The sequence below is a fragment of the Megalobrama amblycephala genome, linkage group LG1 (assembly GCF_018812025.1).
Source record: "Megalobrama amblycephala isolate DHTTF-2021 linkage group LG1, ASM1881202v1, whole genome shotgun sequence".
NCBI lineage: Eukaryota > Metazoa > Chordata > Actinopteri > Cypriniformes > Xenocyprididae > Megalobrama > Megalobrama amblycephala.
Genome location: NC_063044.1, coordinates 50,452,070 through 50,471,260, shown reverse-complemented (window position 1 = coordinate 50,471,260; position 19,191 = coordinate 50,452,070). Strand labels below are relative to the sequence as shown.

Sequence of the window (19,191 nt, the reverse complement as noted above, 5' to 3'; positions counted from 1 at the left end):
GAACCATTCCAGCAAAAGCTGTTTAGGCACATGTCTTTATTCATAAATATGACTTTTCATAATATCAAGTGTGTGTATATTCAAATAAATCATATATTTAAAAAAAGTGTTCTGAATTTCCTTACAGATCTATTTAGACGACATCTTAATTTAAAATACGACGAAATGACTATTTCAGCAGCTTAGTTTGTTTAAATACGGACATATTCAACGCAGATGTCCATCTGGTTCCATGGTGTAATGGTTAGCACTCTGGACTCTGAATCCAGCGATCCGAGTTCAAATCTCGGTGGAACCTAATGTTTTCCATTTACACACAAAACAGTATAGTCTACTTTACTTTAGATATGTTGAGAAAAGTAACTTTTGGATATAGCAATATGGTTTAATATAAGCAGAATCCGATAAAGACGCAGTATTGCTTTATTTTAATGATAACCTATCGCTGATTACTAAACTGAGGAACGATGCGATCTCCCTAACTCTCGCGAGATCAGACCCTTAGCAAACATGGCGGCTGCGATGGATGTGGACACCCCAAGTGGAGCCAACAGTGGAGCCAGTAAGAAGCGTTTTGAAGTGAAAAAGGTAACGAATTGAGAAGACAGTGTTAAGAATTGATCATAAGTATAAATACATTTTATTAAAGTCTAGTTAACATTTAAACTCTCCCATGTTGGCGTGTTCTTAATCCCCGGTTAGCATTAGCGGCGCTGCTCTTACACATCACCGCATCATTTTCTGTCAGTGACTGTGTGCTTTTTTTATTATTACAAACAGCTTTTAATATGACCCGAGAATATGTAGAATCCGATATCAAGCAGGCACATGTAACGCGGGGGTTCCTCACGCTTCTTATTTGAATTCTAGTAAAGTCTGCAGCGTAATCCGAGAGATTATTAAACCAGGCCACTAGAAAGGAAGCATTGGTGGGGAATTTAGCGAGCTGCCCTCCGAGACATAGGCATGTTCCAAACGTTCTGTCGTAGACTCATCATGGAATCGAATGGGACGTTCGATTCGATCCTTTTTACATCATAGGCGCCTTCCGAACGTTCAGTTCAAACGGTTGTGGTCTTCGTCTGAACACTTTTTGAACTTGTACCAGAGTAGTTCCGTGCTATTATTTTAAGTACAATGGACATGTTAACCATTCAGTACCATGGTGTATATTAAAGTATCATGATATCGCCATTCAAATTCTCTCAGTTTTGTCATGTATTTCCTGATCTTTGTGTATAGATTGCTGATCTGTGATAGTAGTTTTATTTCCTGATTAATTAACATTTACATATAGAGATCCAACATGGTCTCCTGGGAAAACTTAAAGGGTTAGTTCAGCCAAAAATGAAAATTCTGTGTTTAATTACTCACCCTCATGTCGTTCCACATCCGTAGGACCTTCGTTAATCTTCAGAACACAAATTAAGATATTTTTGATAAAATCCGATGATTCAGTGAGGCCTGCATTGACAGCAAGATAATTAACACTTTCAATGCCCAGAAAGCTACTAAAGACATATTAAAACAGTTCATGTAACTACAGTGGTTCAACTTTAATATTATGAAGCGACGAGAATAGTTTTTGTACACCAAAACAAAATAACGACTTTATTCAACAATATCTAGTGATAAGTGATTTCAAAACACCGCTTCATGAAGCTTCGAAGCTTTATGAATCTGTTTCGAATCAGTGGTTCGGAGTGTGTTTCAAACTGCCAAATTCACGTGAACCATTAAAGTTTAAAAACACAACGTAACGAAGCCTCATTTACCGAAATCATGTGACTTTGATGCTCTGAACCACTGATTTGAAATAAATGGTTTGTAAAGCTTCGAAGCTTCATGAAGCAGGGTTTTGAAATCACCCATCATTAGATACTGTGAAATAAAGTCGCTATTTTTATTTTTTTTTGGAGCACAAAATGTATTCTCGTCGCTTCATAACATTAAGATTGAACCACTGTAGTCACATGAACTGTTTTAAATACGTCTTTAGTAGCTTTCTGGACATTAAAAGTGTTAATTATCTTGCTGTCAATGCAGGCCTCACTGAGCCATCGATTTTATCAAAAATATCTTAATTTATGTTCTGAAGATGAACGAAGGTCTTACGGGTGTGGAATAGCATGAGGGTGAGTAATTAATGACAGCATTTTTGGCTGAACTAACTCTTTTAGGAGGTGGTGATTTAAATTGTGCAACAAAAAAAAAAAGTATGAGAGCTTTTTTTCCACCACAGATTCCACCAGTTGTCTTTTTATCTCACAATTTTGAATTTTTCTCAGAATTTTGAGCTAATTTCTTGCAATTTCAAGTTTATAGTTCTGACTTTTTAGGTATGAACTCGGAATTGCGAGAAAAAAACGTAGAATTGCGAGTTTATATTTTTACAATTCTGAGTTTTTTCCTCACAATTGTGAGATATAAATTTGGAATAGTGAGAGGAAAAAAATCACAATTGCCTGTTGTTATTCTGTGGCAAAAGCAAGCCTCCATAAAAAACATATAGGTCCACCAGTAATCCCATCCCTAAACATAACTAGGGCATTACAAATATATACAAATGAGATAAAATTCACCAAAATGGAAAAGTAGTCAGGAATTTTAACACCATTGTTCTGTTTCTCTTGTAGTGGAATGCGGTGGCTCTGTGGGCTTGGGACATTGTGGTGGACAACTGTGCCATTTGTAGAAATCACATTATGGACCTCTGTAAGTACCAACTCACATTTGGTCTTTGTGATTTCATCTCATTCTTTTTGTTTCTTGTTTAACACACTATAAACTGCTATTAAGTCAGTGGCCATGGTCATTTAAGTCCAGTTCATTTTTATCACTTGTATTTCCTTCAGGTATAGAGTGTCAGGCCAATCAGGCTTCAGCTACATCAGAGGAGTGTACAGTGGCCTGGGGAGTCTGCAATGTGAGTATTAACACTAAAACACACACACACACACAGCTTGAGCTCTAGGTCTGTTCATTTTGGTTCTAACGGTGTGCTTTTGGTTCTGCAGCACGCGTTTCATTTCCACTGCATCTCTCGCTGGCTGAAGACCAGACAGGTGTGTCCCCTGGACAACAGAGAGTGGGAGTTTCAGAAGTAAGTGATTTAGTTTCTTCCTTAAAATAGTGGCAGTCCAAGGAAGTGTATTAATAGAGAGTCCCAGTTGACTTTAAAGCCATGAAACAGAAGGTGCAATAGTCTTTTCTCCTCTGTGACATATATTTGAGTGAAATGGCTTCTCGAACAAGGAAAAAATGTAGGGCGGGACTTGATTTCGTCCATGGGGGATTGATTGGATGGGTGTGGTTTGCTATTGCTGTGATGTCATGTGAGTTGTCCCGCCCTCACGTCAGTAAAACAAGTCATCAGAGAAGAGATGTCGCTGACAGAGGAGGGGAAGGTATTTTGATTAAAGGTTACACAAGGGCTTTTAAATTCCCCCATTATTATTATCATCACTGGAAAGTGATAATGCATTGGTGTTCCTGACATGTCTTTTGTTGGTTGTAAATGTTGACACTTGTGTTATTGCTGATCTAATGCTGCTCTGTTTTTACAGGTATGGCCATTAGAAGCATCTGGTGTAGCAGCCCAGTGTTTGTGTTTCAGATCCAGGAATTTTCTTCAGATGCATTTTTGTTTAGATGTCATCATTCTCTCCATATTAAAGACCGACTGGTCAACATTGGAATTATTATGCTTGATGTTTTTTTATTTCTGTGCTGTGTGCACCATTTGAAGCTGTAAATTGTCAATAAAGTCCCTCTAAATACAGCTCTGTCAGTTATAATATTTCTATAATGCAGGTGCATCCTATTCGAACACATAACTTAGATATTTCTATGCTGTTATTTAAATGATGGCTTGATGTAAGAGATTTGAAAAACCCAGCTGCTTCATCTCTTGTGCAAAATAATAATAAAAATAATGTGGATAGAATTATCAGATTATGAGTTCTGATCTGATAAATTGAAGTGATGGAAGCAGGCTCTAGATCGGTGCACAAGTGAATAGATCCCGATATAATTCTGTATCTATTACATGTGTAAATATACCGTATATTACTGAACACTAAAGGTCCGTTTACATTAAGGACTATAACAATAAAGATACAGTTCTACAAATGATTGAAATTCCACACACCACAACTAAAACGATAGCGCTAGAATCACTTTCAGAACGATTCTTCCAGCTGATGAACTTTTAAAACATGAGAATCCGCCCTGCTTTAAAGAGCTCATGCTTTTTAAAGCAACAGACGACATAATTGCAGCGCAGGTTTATAATAAACAGAGCAATATCATCTGCTGGTGTGGATGATAATATAGTTATATCGTTATAGTTATCTTTCTTGTGTAAATGGGCCTTAAAGGATTAGTTCACTTCAAAATTAAAATTACCCCAAGCTTTACTCACCCTCAAGCCATCCTGGTAAATGACTTTCTACTTTCTGATGAACACAATCGGAGAAATATTAATATCCTGATTCGTCCAAGCTTTAAAATGGCTGTGAATGTGGGCAGTGAAAGATTGAAGCTGAAGAAAGTGCATCCATCCAAAGCAGAATGTACTCCACACGGCTCCGGGGGGTTAATAAAATCCTTCTGAAGCAAAGCGATGCATTTGTGTAAGAAAAATATCCACATTTAACAAGTTATGAAGTAAAATATCTAGCTTCCGCCAGACCGCAAATTACGAAAAAAGTGTAACTGAAGTCGCGTCGGTTACGCTTTTTTTCGCAAGTCATACGGAAGGCGTAGGACGTAGCGTAAGTGTTTTGAACTGCAAGAGGCATTACACTTGTTACACTACTTAATAACTTGTTAATCTTTCATTTTAAAGTGAACTTATCCTTTAAAGCAGGGATTCCTAATTGTGCCCTGTCTTCTCGATCTGTGCAAGAAAATATTTGGCTTATTATAAATGTGCCTTTTAACATTAGCACACAATATAAGCATCAGGAAAAAAAATAGCGTTCATTTCAACAAACCTTACATTTAGTCACAAATATTTGTGCATCCATCCCACTGAGCGAAAGTAAGCATCAATAATCATCTTACCTGGATAGTTCACCCAAAATGAAAACTCTGTCATTATTTCATCAACTCGTCGCTTCAAACCTGTTTGACTTTATTTCTTAAATAAATTAGCCTGCTGACTTCCTTTATATGAAAAAAAAAATCTTAATCTAAAATTTCAAGGCAGTAAATAAACACATCTTAGATTTGCAACAACCAAAATGTTTATTGAATTAAATCATCATGAAATTCCACACAAGATGCAAATTTGTCACAATAATAAAGTTGTTCATAATTGAATTTTCACTTCTTTTTTTTTTTAATTGATGAGAGACAGAAAGCAATGCCAGGTGATATTGAGGGTGAGGAGAATGAATGAAAAAATAAAGAACAAAAACATTATTCAAAAACATTTGAAAGGAACACCCATGATATCTAAACAGGACATGACTGACTGATTGCTTTGGAGAGGAAATAAGTATGAATATAGTCAAGACCCCAAGAATGTTATGAAACCAGATCTCCAGTCCGCCAGATAAGACCACAAACAAACTATCTACCAAACTGAACGAATAAAGGTGATGATAATAAGACTAAATCCCTGGAATGATTAGCTGCAGAATGGACATGTTTGTTAAATCCGCTTTGTCTATGCAGCTAGAATAGTCTCTCAAATCCAGAATCTGTGATGATCTGAAGACCAGGATCGTAAGTGCTAAATATGTTAGCCTCTGTGAAGAGCACAAAATAGTTTATCCCCAAAGCGTTTCAAGAATAAACCCAATTCTTAAAGTTCATGCTTCACTCACGCAACCCCCGCCCCCCACCCCCCAAAAAAGCGCCCCATCTCTCTGATCTTGTTCCGATACTCTTTCATAGTTTCTTCTGCTTTCATCAGCACAGTCCAGACTCATCTAAAACCAGTAACTCTAGTTCAACGGCTCCTAAGTTAAGTACTGTTGGTAATTTATGGCAAGAAACCCAGTGAGAAAAAGCTACAGCAGAGTATTGGAACTGGACACGAACTCTTTGGGCCCTTTTTAGGGCTGCTGGCCACCAAACTTGGAGCTGAGTTTGTTGATCAGGGCCATGATCTTGGGGTTGCCCTGGTACTTGGCGATGTTGGCGGGGTTCTGCGCCACATCCTGGAACGCTGCCATCACTTCTGGGTCCTGGAAAATGAGAATGCATTAACAATTTACCATCATGTAAACAAATATAGTCAGCTGAGATGCTCAGGAATGTCAGACACATGAGAGGTTATTATGGACACTTATGAATCAGATCCAATACTATATGGCTGGCCCAAGTAACCCAAAGTATGAGTAATAGTGATTAACCACATTCACATTTTCCAAAGTGTTATACAAATAACAAGTTCATCAGATAAACAATCTTAATGGTTACACTGAGTTGAACAATGTCAATTTATTAAAAGTGACAGCAATAGAAATAAAATTGTTCACTCAGCAGTGAAATAAGAATCAATTTACACCCTTGTTCAAAAGTTTGGGATCAGATTTTTCTTTCTCTTCATAAGAGCAATACCTAGCCAATCAAATATTTAACAGCTGAGCTTCACAAGAAAAGTGTCTATCAAACTTTCCATGACTTCTAAACTTTTGTAGTTTGAGATGACTTCTCCAGGCCTGGAAAATTTTTTTTTTAATCCCCTGATAATTCAATGTTTTGTGGCATAGTGATTAATAAGGAAACTTAAAAATGGCACTTCCTGCTGTAGTCTATGCAATTGTTAAAATGTTTTAAACCTCACTGTCCTGCTGCTCAGCAGTATGTGGTTCATTTTACCTGCATGGCCATGAGAACCTCAGGGTCATTAAATAGCTCGTTAAGTCCAGGCATTCCAAACGGAGGAGCTCCACCTGGGAAACCAGCACCTCCTGAAGGATCAGAACAAATGGCAACATCAATCCATAGATTTTCAAATGATGTAACAGAACCATTCAGTGCGTAAGAGGAGAGAGAGAAGTGCTGAATTATTTTAATAGTGCAGTTTTCTGAATAAAACATGGTTTATTATATAAATAAATAGTTTAATGGAAGATACCTGGGAATCCTGGGAATCCTCCATGTGCCCCTCCGGCTTGTTGTCTGGCTTCCTCTTCCTGCACACACAGACGCACTTTAACAGGACCAACTCTGCAGGAAATGATGATTCAGTGGATTGATGCAAATCTATTCATTTCTTACCCTCTGTGCTCTCTCATGCTCCTCCCTCGCTTTCTTCACTCGTTCTTGCCGCGCTCTGATCTCCCGTTCCTCTCGTTTGCGTTCGTATTTGCGCCGGTGCTCAATGATTTTGTTGGCCTGTGAGCGAGAGGTGGGATCAAATGAGACACACTGAAGTTTTTTTTTCCCAGTAGGATTTTTTTAAAGAAAACAAAATTACTATTACTTACATAAGTGATTTAAAAAAAATGCTATTTAAATGCTATGATCTATTCATTTTTTTAAATATTAAAAGTGGAATTCAATAATTTTCTTTGTCATGTGACAAGAAAATTGTAAAACAAGAAACTGTATTACACAAAAGACCCCTGTGGTCCATCATGACTATATTAAGATTAAGAAATCTCTTAAAAATACTAAATAATTTGACAATATTACACAAGTTTAGTTCATGAACATTTTTAAAAACACTATGATGTATTTAGAGTCATTAAATAAAATCTTAAAACTGAAACTATTACTTAAGTAATAGTTACTTAATTATTTAAAAAAGACAAAACAAGCATGTAAAATAGCCAAAACAACAACAAAAAAAAAAAAAAAAAAATCAAGATACTTATTATTTGGTTATTTTTTATAACAAATGTACAGGGTTTGGACAATGAAACTGAAACACTGGCTAATATAGTGTTGGAGGAATCACACCTATATGGTCAATCTTCACTGATCACACATTCCATCAGTAAGAGCAGATTGTGAAGGTTGAATTAGCAGAGCGACAGCACAGCTGCACATAAAATATTGCAATACACACAACATCATGAGAGACATATCAGAGTTCAGAAGAGGACAAATTGTTGGTGCGCATCTTGCTGACTCATCTGAGACCAGGAGTGCATTTCCCGTACAATGACGTAACTCACTGCTTTGCTACCACAGTTCGATGCATCGTTGAACAAATCAACTAGTCACGACTGTTTCCCGAAACAGTTTGTCGTCATTTATCCTAACCCTAACCCTGTCGTTCAGCCATGTTGGTGAATGATGTAATTATTTATTTAACCCTTGTGCGGTCTTCGTTTGGGAAGTACACTCAGGGTCTTCGGGGTCTCCACAGACCCCAGGCAACAAAATGCTAGTTTTTTTTAAACAAATGTAATTTTACTCTGTTTATTAATGTTTTTACTCCATGTTTGTGCAGTTTTTGGAGTATTTACCTTATTTTTTAAATTTATATAAATAAATTTAAAAAATATTTTTTTTAAATAGGTTTTTATACAAAAACAGCTTTTTATGTAAAATTCACTTTATAAAAGACCCACATTTCTAAATTTCATTCATGTGGATAACATGGATAATTTGACATGGTTTAGTGTAAGATTTTTGCCCATCTTTTGGAAAATGCAGTTATAAAAGTAAAAAAAAAACTATCATTTTTAGATGGTAGATGGCTGCAGAGCTCCACTATTTGCTATGTGCTATTTGACTGATTGAAAGACATCAAGTATTCTTCAGTTGGATTCATATCTAAATATTCTGAAATCACCATTATAACAATAAAGGCTACTTTTTGTCAAAGTTTAGTATTTTTTGTAATGAAAAAAATCAGTTTTTCAATATTGTTACATTATGATGAGACCCCGCTTAGAAATTGGACAAAATTCATCCTCAAAATCAACATTTTTGAAAAACTTTTTTTTTTTCAGTACAAAAAAATGCTAAACTTTGACAAAAAGTAATTTTTATTGTCTTTTATTGTCATAATTGTGATTTCATAATATTTAGATATAAATCCAACTGAAAAAAACTTGTGAAAAGATGTCTTTCAGTCAGTCAAATAACACATAGCAAATAGTGGAGCTCTGCAGCCATCTACTGGTAAAAGTGATATTTTTTTTACTTTTAAAACTGCATTTTCCAAAAAATGGGCAAAAATCTTACACTAAACCACGTCACATTATCCCTGTTATTCCCATGAATGAAAATGTGGGTCTCTTATAAAGTGAATTTTACATAATAAGCTGTTTTTGTATAAAAAAATATTTATTTATTTATTTTTATACATTTAAAAGATATGACAAATCCTCCAAAAACTGCACAAATATGAAGTAAAAACATTAATAAACAGAGTAAAATTACATTTGTTTTTTAAAAAACATTTTGTTGCCTGGGGTCTGTGGAGACCCCGAAGACCCTGAGTGTGACCCTTTTTTTACACTAACATAAAAACAAGATATCACTAGAAAGTCTAGATCTAGAAAGTGTTAACAACTGTACAAAGTTTCATGTCATTTGGACAAAGAGAACTTTTTTTTTATATAAGCAAACGTCGTTTGGGGTCTGTGCAGACCCCAAAGACCCTATAAGGGTTAAATTAATCCGTTTGAGATCGAATTAATGCTAGATTTTTTTTTTATAAATTAAGGACATGGCATCTGAGAACTAATTCTCATTTATTTTGCTTTATTTCCTGATTCATAGGCTCGTTCTTACGTACCAGAGCACGTACACACGTGCACTCTTCAAAAACGGTGCTTAAAATCTCTTGACAAACTAAATTATGTAAATGACATTTGTATATATTCAAAATAAAAGATATATATTGTACTTAATGTCAGCTTGCTTATTTTGCTCAAGATAACGATTTATTAAGTCCACATGTCATAAAAACAAGAAACTATGCTTCTAACCACATCTCGAGAGCTGTTGTTCCAACCACACAAGTTTGCGATGCAGTTTGCGAATATTCATTTAAATAATGGTATCAGGAAACACCAAAGCATTGAACTATGTTAGTAATGACGGAACTTGCGATGTTAGTTGGCTAATGATGCTTTTGGAAAACGTACCCCAGGACATCAAGTCTTTCTGGTGGTGTATGGATGCTATGGTGTCCAAATCACTGCAGAATGAAATGTGCACCTCGAGTCTCCTGTTTCCACTAAAACTGTTCATCTGGAGCTCCACAGGGTCAGTATTCATGGTCGGGCTGCTACAGCCAAACCTTTGGCCACTCGTGCCAGTGCCAAATGTAGGTTTCATTAATGCCAACAGAGCAAATCTTGTGAAACATGTATTGTTCTCTGATGAGTCCACCTTCACTGTCTTTCTCACTTCCGTGATAGCAATGTGTGGAGAAGCCCCAAAGAAACTGAACACCCGGACTGTTGCTGCCCAGAGTGAAGCATGGAGGTGGATCAGTGATGGTTTTGGCTGCAATATCAAGGAATTCCCTAAGGTGCTTGATGGGCGCGTCACTGCCAAGGACTATCGAACCATTCTGGAGGATGGTGTGCACCTAATGGTTCAAACATTGTATTTTGAGGTATTTTGGAGGAGCAAGTCAGAAAATGTTTTCCTCCAACAGCATCACACCTGGCCATTGTTCTGGAAGAGGAATGGCTCAAAATCCCTCTGGCCATGATGAAAGTCTTGTGTCTGTCATTCCCAAGACGAATTGACGCTGTATTGGAGGCCCTACACCGGGGTGGCGAACGTCGGTCCTGGAGAGCCCCAGTCCTGCAGATTTTGCTTCAACCCTAATCAAACCCACCTGAACAAGCTAATCAAGGTCTGAAGGGATACTAGGAAGCTACAGGCAGGCGAGTTTTTATCAGGGTTGGAGCTGAACTCTATAGGACTGTGGCTCTCCAGGACTGGAGTTCGCCACCCCTGCCCTACACAATACTAATAAATTATTGTGGTCTAAAACTAGGTGTTTCAGTTTCATCGTCTAACCCCTGTACATCTTTCTAGTTATGCCAAGCTATAAAATATTTTATCTGGTAGAAATAAGGGTTGGGGGTTGCCTTCAAATATTGTTGTATTCAATGGGGAGCCTTGAAATTAAAAAGGATAGAGGGTTCTCTAGATGGCAGTTACCACAACTGTTCTCCAAAAAATAGTAACACCAGCTTAATGTCTCTGTGGAAGAATCATAAACAAGAGTTCGGCACAGATACCTTTGGTTGGACTTCTTTCAGCATGGAACTGGCCTCATCATCATAGTCCAGCTTACAGGCCATCGCCAGGTCTCGAGCGGCTTCCTCCCAATGGCCAAGCAACCTGCAAGAATGAGAGATCTTCATCAACACTGAGCACAACAAGTGAAGTGTCAAGCCAGAAATTATGTCTCTTGCATGAAAATGTACTGCAGCGTGTTACCTGTGTGCCTTCCCCCGCCATTTATAAGGCTGGGCTGAGTCTGGGTTGATGTCGATGGCTCTGTCACAGTCTCTGATGGCAGCGTTGGGTTTCTGCATCTTCACATAAACACTGAAAGACACGAACAAATACAGGCAATTAGCACCACAGCCAATCACAAATCAGGACCGTAAAAACCAAAGCATCGATTGGTTGATACCTGGCTCTTTTGGCGTACAAAATGGCCAATTTTGGGTTGAGTTTGATGGCCTCCGTGAAGAGGTCTAGAGCTTTCTGTAGGTCACCTAAAAAGGTTTGCATGTTTTGTTGAACCCCATGATTTTATCATGAATTATTACCACAACTAAGGAAATGTACACTATGATTACATTATTATAATTTCAAGTAAGAGGCAGCTCACCATCTCCCAGCACTCCGATGGCTTCCATCTTCTTCTCATTGGCCTGGTCAATCATCTCATCTGTGACCTGAGATTAAAGAAAGCGGTTCCATCATCCCGTTTGTTTAATTTCACTTTAGACTAAGAGCATGATTAAAGCCTTTAACAATCTTTGATCACAAGCAGATACAGTAAATAATCTGTCATTTACAACAACATTTTTGAAAGAGCAACCCAACACAAAAGTCTTGGCATCAATGGTTGTCTACAATGAATAAGGGAACATTTACAACCTCACAATGTTTAAACAGCTTTGCCATTAATTTAAGGGGCTCTCATCCAGTCAAATTATAATGTTAGTCAAGGCTTGCTTAAAAACTCATTTAGTTTCTCATGACCATTTTCTTCCCTCTATTTGTCCCATTTTGTGCTACAGAACCTTTAAATGTAGGGTAGGCATTTTTTTTTTTAGAAACACTTTTTTGTTATTCTGGTTAAAACTCTATTCACATCCTGATAGCAATCAAAAAGAGAAGTGGCTTAAATACTAAAACTGGTGCCACTAAGTTCTACAGAAGTTGGCGCCTGCACTTGATTTAGTTACACTGTTTGTTTTTTTTAAATCATAAAAAGGTAATTTAATCATATTACTATTGTTTTGCATTAACAAGTGCAGATAAAATTAACTTATTAACAGTAATGTGCAAAAACATTTTTATAAACATTCTACTCTTATTAAATGTTCCATACTGAACTGACCGACAGCTTCAGTGATTATAAAAGGAGAGCTCTTTACTTGCTTTCTGTGCAATTCAGTCACACTTTGAAGAAGTTTATGTTTTTCATAAACTGCTTACGGAAAAAATGGAACTGATGCTAAGTTCATTCCGTAATAGAATAAGGAAGGCGTAGGACATACTGCGTAAACTTTTTGCAGAATACGAAAGTGTGGTTTTGGCAAAAGCACTTGGAAGGCGATAATTTGTTTATATAAAGCATATACATTTACATTTTTTTTTTTCGAAAATAGTTTCACTAGATAAGACCCTTATTCCTCGTCTGGTATCGTTTAAAGCCCTTTGAAGCTGCACTGAAATTGTAATTTTGACCTTCAACCATTTGGTGCCCATTGAAGTCCACTATAAGGAGAAAATCCTGGAATGTTTTCATCAAAAACCTTAATTTCTTTTCGACTGAAGAAAGAAAGACATGAACATCTTGGATGACATGGGGGTGAGTAAATTATCAAGAAAATTTTATTTGAAAGAGAACCAATCCTTTAAAAAGTCCTTGAAAAGTTTGCATGAACCCTGAAATTAATAATGTAAAAGCATTTGAGTATTTCTGCCACAATACCATGTTTTCAGTAAGCGTTACTACATTAATCCATGGTGATCTGTGGACTGGAGCTCGCTATTGCCAGCCTCTCTAAAATTGTCTTCCCTAGCTTTAAGACTTCTATGTAAACACCTTTGCATGTGAAATGAGTAACTGTGGTTTGCTGCACTGCTAACTAATCCAGAAAACCGTGACTCAAGTTTCTGAACACAAAAGGTTCTGTTGAGGTGTAAATGTGGGCGGTCACATGTTCATGTACTTATCCGTCAAAGTCAAAACACTGCATTTATCAGTTCATCAGGTCTTTTTTCTGATTTCTGTAACCTAAAATGACTGAATTTGCAGCAGCTTGTCCTAAATATTGCAGCAATAATTGTATATTTTGTCTATTTTTTTTGGGATTAGAAATGCACCAATAATCAGTATGTATTTATGTAGTTAGTGTTAGTAATAGTAAGAGCAATTACTGAAATAATGCACAAAGCAAGTGGTGAAACAAACTTTGCTGACAATACATAATTGTGCTACACACAGATGCTTGTACAATGTAACTAATTGCAAATTATACATTTCAAATGTTTTATATTAGTATTTTAATGTTTTGGCATTTAACACATATTATAGTTGTGATATTGATTTTGCAATTTTTAGAAAATTGTATAATTGTTTAGATAATATTACTTCCCCCCTCCCCCCTCAGATTAACTTTTTTTCAGAAACAAGGAAAAATGCAAGCTGCCACAAATAATTCAGCGATTGCTTGAATTTGCATTAATTGCATTAATTGCAAGATCACAAAATCCTGGAGGGACTGACTTTGAGTTTGGCACATATAGTATCATAGCACAAATAACTCCCATCTCAAAGGATAATGGAAATGTATATTTTTCATAATACGAGCCCTGTATTGCTACAAATAAAATGCCCATTGTGCACTCATTGCATTTACCTCTAGGTTCTCGTAATCGCCCATCTCCTGAGGAACATCTGTGTCAGGCTCAATCACTCCTTCATTTTCGATTTCTGGAGAAATTAATACCAGTTCATGTTCACATAACAGCTTAATGTAACAATAAGAAACAGTTGTTACAAAAAAAAAGCATATTTTCCATCATTGCACCATAATAAATAAATACACACATAAAGAACTACTTTTATTTAGCAAGAATACATTAAATTGATCAAAAATGACAGTAAAGACGTTTATGTTACAAAAGATTTCAAATAAATGATGTTCTATTGAACTTTCTATTCATCAAACGTATCACGGTTTCCAAAAAATATTAAGCTGTTTTCAACATTTATAGTAATCAGAAATGTTTCTTGAGCATCTAATCGCATATTAGAATGATTTAAACGGTTACTAATCAAAACATCAGTGACTATTGCGACTAGAGTGTCTTCTAACAGGTTCTTTACCTTCAGAAGTTTAGATATTACATTACCTCTACAGTCAAAAATTCTCATGCTCTATTTTAAGGCTCCATGATACTGCAAACAGGCTTTGATGTGGCTTTAAAGGTTAATTTTAGAGCCTGGACATCAACATCACGTCAAACTCTGCTGGCATCTGTTTCGTTGTCTACTAATTGCCCTAGACTGAATATCAAAAAACAAGGCTGATGCTGCCATAGAGTGAAAAATCGTGGTGACATCAGCAATAACTAAAAAAAGTTTAGAGCCATTACCAAGCCATAAAAAAAGACCAGAGCGATGACATATCAAGATGGCATATGAGGAGCAAACAAAAGATATTAAAGGAGATATTAGAGTCAACATACCCACTTCACTCTCTTCAGTCTCAGATGGCGGGGCAGGTTCGGGTTCTGAAGCTGATTTGGGGGCCCCATCACATGGACAGCTTCCCTAGAAGCAAATGAAAACGCAGACAACGGCAATCTTTTAGTAGATTAACTTCATAAAACAGCCCTGCCACAGTAGGAGCACAAATCAATGACAGCATCACATATGATTTCTTGTAATAAATTTGATCCCTGCAATACTAAATATATACCGTAAAAGGTGCACCAGATCATTTTTTGTTTACACTTTGCATCTATTATTCATCATCCAAGGACCAAAACTGATCTTGAAATTTATACGAACACATTTCCAGTGGATGCGTACAATTCCCCCCCAACTGAACTGCAAGACATGACTCTCTCTCTCTCTCTCTCTCTCTCTCTCTCTCTCTCTCACACACACACACACACACATTGTATATATACATATATATATATATATATATATATATATACACACACAAACTCGATTCCAAAAAAGTTGGGACATTGTACAAATTGTGAATAAAAAAGGAATGCAATAATTTACAAATCTCATAAGCTTATATTTTATTCACAATAGAATATAGATAACATATCAAATGTTGAAAGTGAGACATTTTTAAATGTCATGCCAAATATTGGCTCATTTTGGATTTCATGAGAGCTACACATTCCAAAAAAGTTGGGACAGGTAGAAATAAGAGGCCGGAAAAATTAAATGTACATAAGGAACAGCTGGAGGACCAATTTGCAACTTATTAGGTCAATTGGCAACATGATTGGGTATAAAAAGAGCCTCTCAGAGTGGCAGTGTCTCTCAGAAGTCAAGATGGGCAGAGGATCACCAATTCCCCCAATGCTGTGGCGAAAAATAGTGGAGCAATATCAGAAAGGAGTTTCTCAGAGAAAAATTGCAAAGAGTTTAAAGTTATCATCATCTACAGTGCATAATATCATCCAAAGATTCAGAGAATCTGGATCAATCTCTGTGCGTAAGGGTCAAGGCCGGAAAACCATACTGGATGCCCGTGATCTTCGGGCCCTTAGACGGCACTGCATCACATACAGGAATGCTACTCTAATGAAAATCACAACATGGGCTCAGAAATACTTCCAGAAAACATTGTCGGTGAACACAATCCACCGTGCCATTCGCTGTTGCCGGCTAAAACTCTATAGGTCAAAAAAGAAGCCATATCTAAACATGATCCAGAAGCGCAGACGTTTTCTCTGGGCCAAGGCTCATTTAAAATGGACTGTGGCAAAGTGGAAAACTGTTCTGTGGTCAGACGAATCAAAATTTGAAGTTCTTTTTGGAAAACTGGGAGGCCATGTCATCCGGACTAAAGAGGACAAGGACAACCCAAGTTGTCATCAGCGCTCAGTTCAGAAGCCTGCATCTCTGATGGTATGGGGTTGCATGAGTGCGTGTGGCATGGGCAGCTTACACATCTGGAAAGGCACCATCAATGCTGAAAGGTATATTCAAGTTCTAGAACAACATATGCTCCCATCCAGACGTCATCTCTTTCAGGGAAGACCTTGCATTTTCCAACATGACAATGCCAGACCACATACTGCATCAATTACAACATCATGACTGTGTAGAAGAAGTATCCAGGTACTGAAATGGCCAGCCTGCAGTCCAGATCTTTCACCCATAGAAAACATTTGGCGCATCATAAAGAGGAAGATGCGACAAAGAAGACCTAAGACAGTTGAGCAACTAGAAGCCTGTATTAGACAAGAATGGGACAACATTCCTATTCCTAAACTTCAGCAACTTGTCTCCTCAGTCCCCAGACGTTTGCAGACTGTTATAACAAGAAGAGGGGATTTAAAATCAACTTATTTTTCCCTTAAAATGATACATTTTCTCAGTTTAAACATTTGATATGTCATCTATGTTGTATTCTGAATAAAATATTGAAATGTGACACTTCCACATCATTGCATTCTGTTTTTATTCAGAATATGTATAGTGTCCCAACGTTTTTGGAATTGGGTTTATATATATGAATATAATATGAGTCATTCCACGAAACCAGTATGATTTGAGTCCCTCTGACCTTTTTCAGTGTATTATCTATTGGGTCACCAAAATATATTTTTAAAAGCTTTTTATATTAATTGAAATGTCTCCTTTAGTAATGTTTAAAAACCATGACATACATTTTATCTCGATATTAGAGATTATTTTGTTTTTTGTCAGTTGACACCACCTATTTTGTCATGTCCCTCAAGGCCTTCTATGAAAGTGTACTTGGGATATGAATAATAAGATGAGAAATAAAGTCCATACATTTTGCCATTCCCATAAATATCCATCTGTGCTTTTTTGCTGGTAATGTTTTTTTTTCTAAGTAAATTCATGATTATTCATTAAAATCACATTATTTAGTTCTGTGCCTCAGTAACCCCTCAACCCTGTTACACAAACCATTCTTCAAGACATGACTCTCTCGCTCTCTCTCTCTCACACACACACACATAATATATCATATTATATATTATATGTATATATATGTATGTATGTATGTATATATATATATATATATATATATATATATATATATATATATATATATATATATATATATATATATATATATATATATATATATATATATGAATGAATATAATATAGGTTATTTCATTACTTCAATTTTTCTTTCATTAAATCATTTCATTATTTCCATCCTCATGCTGTTTATTGTTTATTTTATTTATTTATTTGAAGGCGAGTAATAATGCCAGTGAATTATTGATTTCTTTTCCTACCTTGCATGATGAGCTGTCATTCTTTGATGGTATTGGTACGTTTGCTCCCATTCTATAATAAAGTAACATACTTGCATTTTATTATTGTCATACAGGGATCATGCTTTATGTGTCTGTGTGCTCCAATAAAAGGGATAAAGCTGGAACTTTCTGGGAGCCACATGTCATGCAGGATGTGGGTGTGACTGCTCACACACAAGCATTAAACTTTGGCATAGAAACCTACATTATTACACAATGTATTTCGTGCTTTATCATTATTATCATCATGAAAAACATAACATTTGGATTCAATTCTGAATGCAAAACTATAAACAACAACACACACACACAAACAAACAAACAACTCAGATGCATAAGTCACTGACCCCTGCAGCCAGGTCTTAAAGAAGCTCATCTCTGGCAGATGCAGGATAGATGGGTTCTCTTTGCACAGCTGCACGAAGGCCTTTAACTCCGACACTTTCCGTGAGTCCATATTTCACAACAGGATTCCAACACAAGCAGAGAAATCAATGTGCTGGAAAACAAGGAAGCGTGCATTATTATTCCCGTCATTTGACGTGTCCGATCATCGCCAGAGCTTAATACATTATGCGTAGTCCCAAAGCCAAAAACGCCAAGGAGCTGTCTAATGCAACAGTGCAGTAAATAACCAGTAATTAGCGGTGTACGGGATTAACGCACGCGCTGCATAGAAGCTTCTGGAAATAATTCGCGAGGAAGCGCGATTTGTTAAACAAGCGTGGTATTTTAATCATTCTTTTATTCAGCTGTCTTAATAAACGTTGATTTAAGAATAAAATAAAACATTAATGCTGTACCTGAAAGAGCAAAGTGCCTAAAACGCGCTTCCCCGAGAGCGATTTTGAGGGTCGCGAGATTGAACTCGCTCTGCACGCGCCAGTCAGTGAACGCGAGACTCTGAATTTTGAGCAGGCGCGAATTAAACCACCTACTACTACGACAAAACCAAAACAACAGGGGTCCTTCTGGCATCGCGTTCATTTTTGAGTAAAATATGCAACATGTTCAAGACTCACTTTACTGCTGTGGGTCATGAATGCGAAAATAAAAATGATATTTATTTTGTAAACCTTATTTTTGTCCTTATTTTTCAAATATCACATTCATAAATGTAAATTTTCAAAGCGCAAACCTTTTTTTAAGATTTAAACATGAGATGAAAATGTATTTTGACTAAAAACCTGAAAGCTTTAAGCACTTAATCTGGACTGAAAAACTGTTGTACTCTGGCATATTGTTTTATTGTTATACGACAATGATGACAAGTGTTGTTACTGTTTTTTTCTTTCAAGCATTTAATAATAATAAAAACTTTACTGCTGTGGGTAAATGTACTCCTTATCTTAAAAACTGTTTTAATTAATAATATTTGACTAAATTCTATACATTTACTAATCGCAAATGAATTTGTCATCAAAACTCATCTGAATAAAACCCCATCAACACCCTTTCGTTTTGCTTTTTAATGTATGGTTTCCATAATTATGTCCCAATGTCATTAAT

At 36.4% G+C, this 19,191-nt stretch overlaps 2 protein-coding genes and 1 non-coding gene across 3 annotated transcripts; 2 read left to right on the top strand and 1 right to left on the bottom strand.

Annotated features, from left to right (window-relative positions):
- The first annotated feature begins 226 nt into the window (after positions 1-226).
- Positions 227-298, top strand: trnaq-cug. Its single transcript has one exon. It is a non-coding gene; the product is annotated as a tRNA-Gln (tRNA).
- Positions 299-433: 135 nt separating this feature from the next.
- Positions 434-3,781, top strand: rbx1 (ring-box 1, E3 ubiquitin protein ligase). Its single transcript, XM_048199276.1, has 5 exons — positions 434-588; positions 2,637-2,715; positions 2,856-2,926; positions 3,018-3,103; positions 3,567-3,781. Exons 1-5 carry the CDS (start codon positions 511-513, stop codon positions 3,577-3,579), a joined length of 327 nt encoding a protein of 108 aa, XP_048055233.1. The 5' UTR covers positions 434-510; the 3' UTR covers positions 3,580-3,781.
- A 1,445-nt stretch (positions 3,782-5,226) lies between these two features.
- On the bottom strand, positions 5,227-18,645 carry st13 (ST13 Hsp70 interacting protein). Its single transcript, XM_048199262.1, has 13 exons — positions 18,486-18,645; positions 18,030-18,181; positions 17,662-17,713; positions 14,878-14,962; positions 14,046-14,119; positions 11,780-11,846; positions 11,579-11,663; positions 11,380-11,490; positions 11,178-11,280; positions 7,237-7,353; positions 7,094-7,151; positions 6,835-6,926; positions 5,227-6,197 (listed from the first exon to the last, which is right to left on the bottom strand). Exons 2-13 carry the CDS (start codon positions 18,137-18,139, stop codon positions 6,066-6,068), a joined length of 1,086 nt encoding a protein of 361 aa, XP_048055219.1. The 5' UTR covers positions 18,140-18,181; positions 18,486-18,645; the 3' UTR covers positions 5,227-6,065.
- Positions 18,646-19,191: the final 546 nt, after the last annotated feature.

Coding starts and splice junctions, on each gene's coding strand:
- st13 (XM_048199262.1), bottom strand. CDS start 18,139: ATGGACTCACGGAAAGTGTCGGAGTTAAAGGCCTTCGTGCAGCTGTGC. Junction 7,354..11,177: donor TGAAAGAAGTCCAACCAAAG/GTATCTGTGCCG, acceptor TCTCGCTCACAG/GCCAACAAAATCATTGAGCA. Junction 6,927..7,093: donor AGGATTCCCAGGATTCCCAG/GTATCTTCCATT, acceptor CTGATCCTTCAG/GAGGTGCTGGTTTCCCAGGT.
- rbx1 (XM_048199276.1), top strand. CDS start 511: ATGGCGGCTGCGATGGATGTGGACACCCCAAGTGGAGCCAACAGTGGA. Junction 589..2,636: donor AGCGTTTTGAAGTGAAAAAG/GTAACGAATTGA, acceptor TTTCTCTTGTAG/TGGAATGCGGTGGCTCTGTG. Junction 2,716..2,855: donor AAATCACATTATGGACCTCT/GTAAGTACCAAC, acceptor TATTTCCTTCAG/GTATAGAGTGTCAGGCCAAT.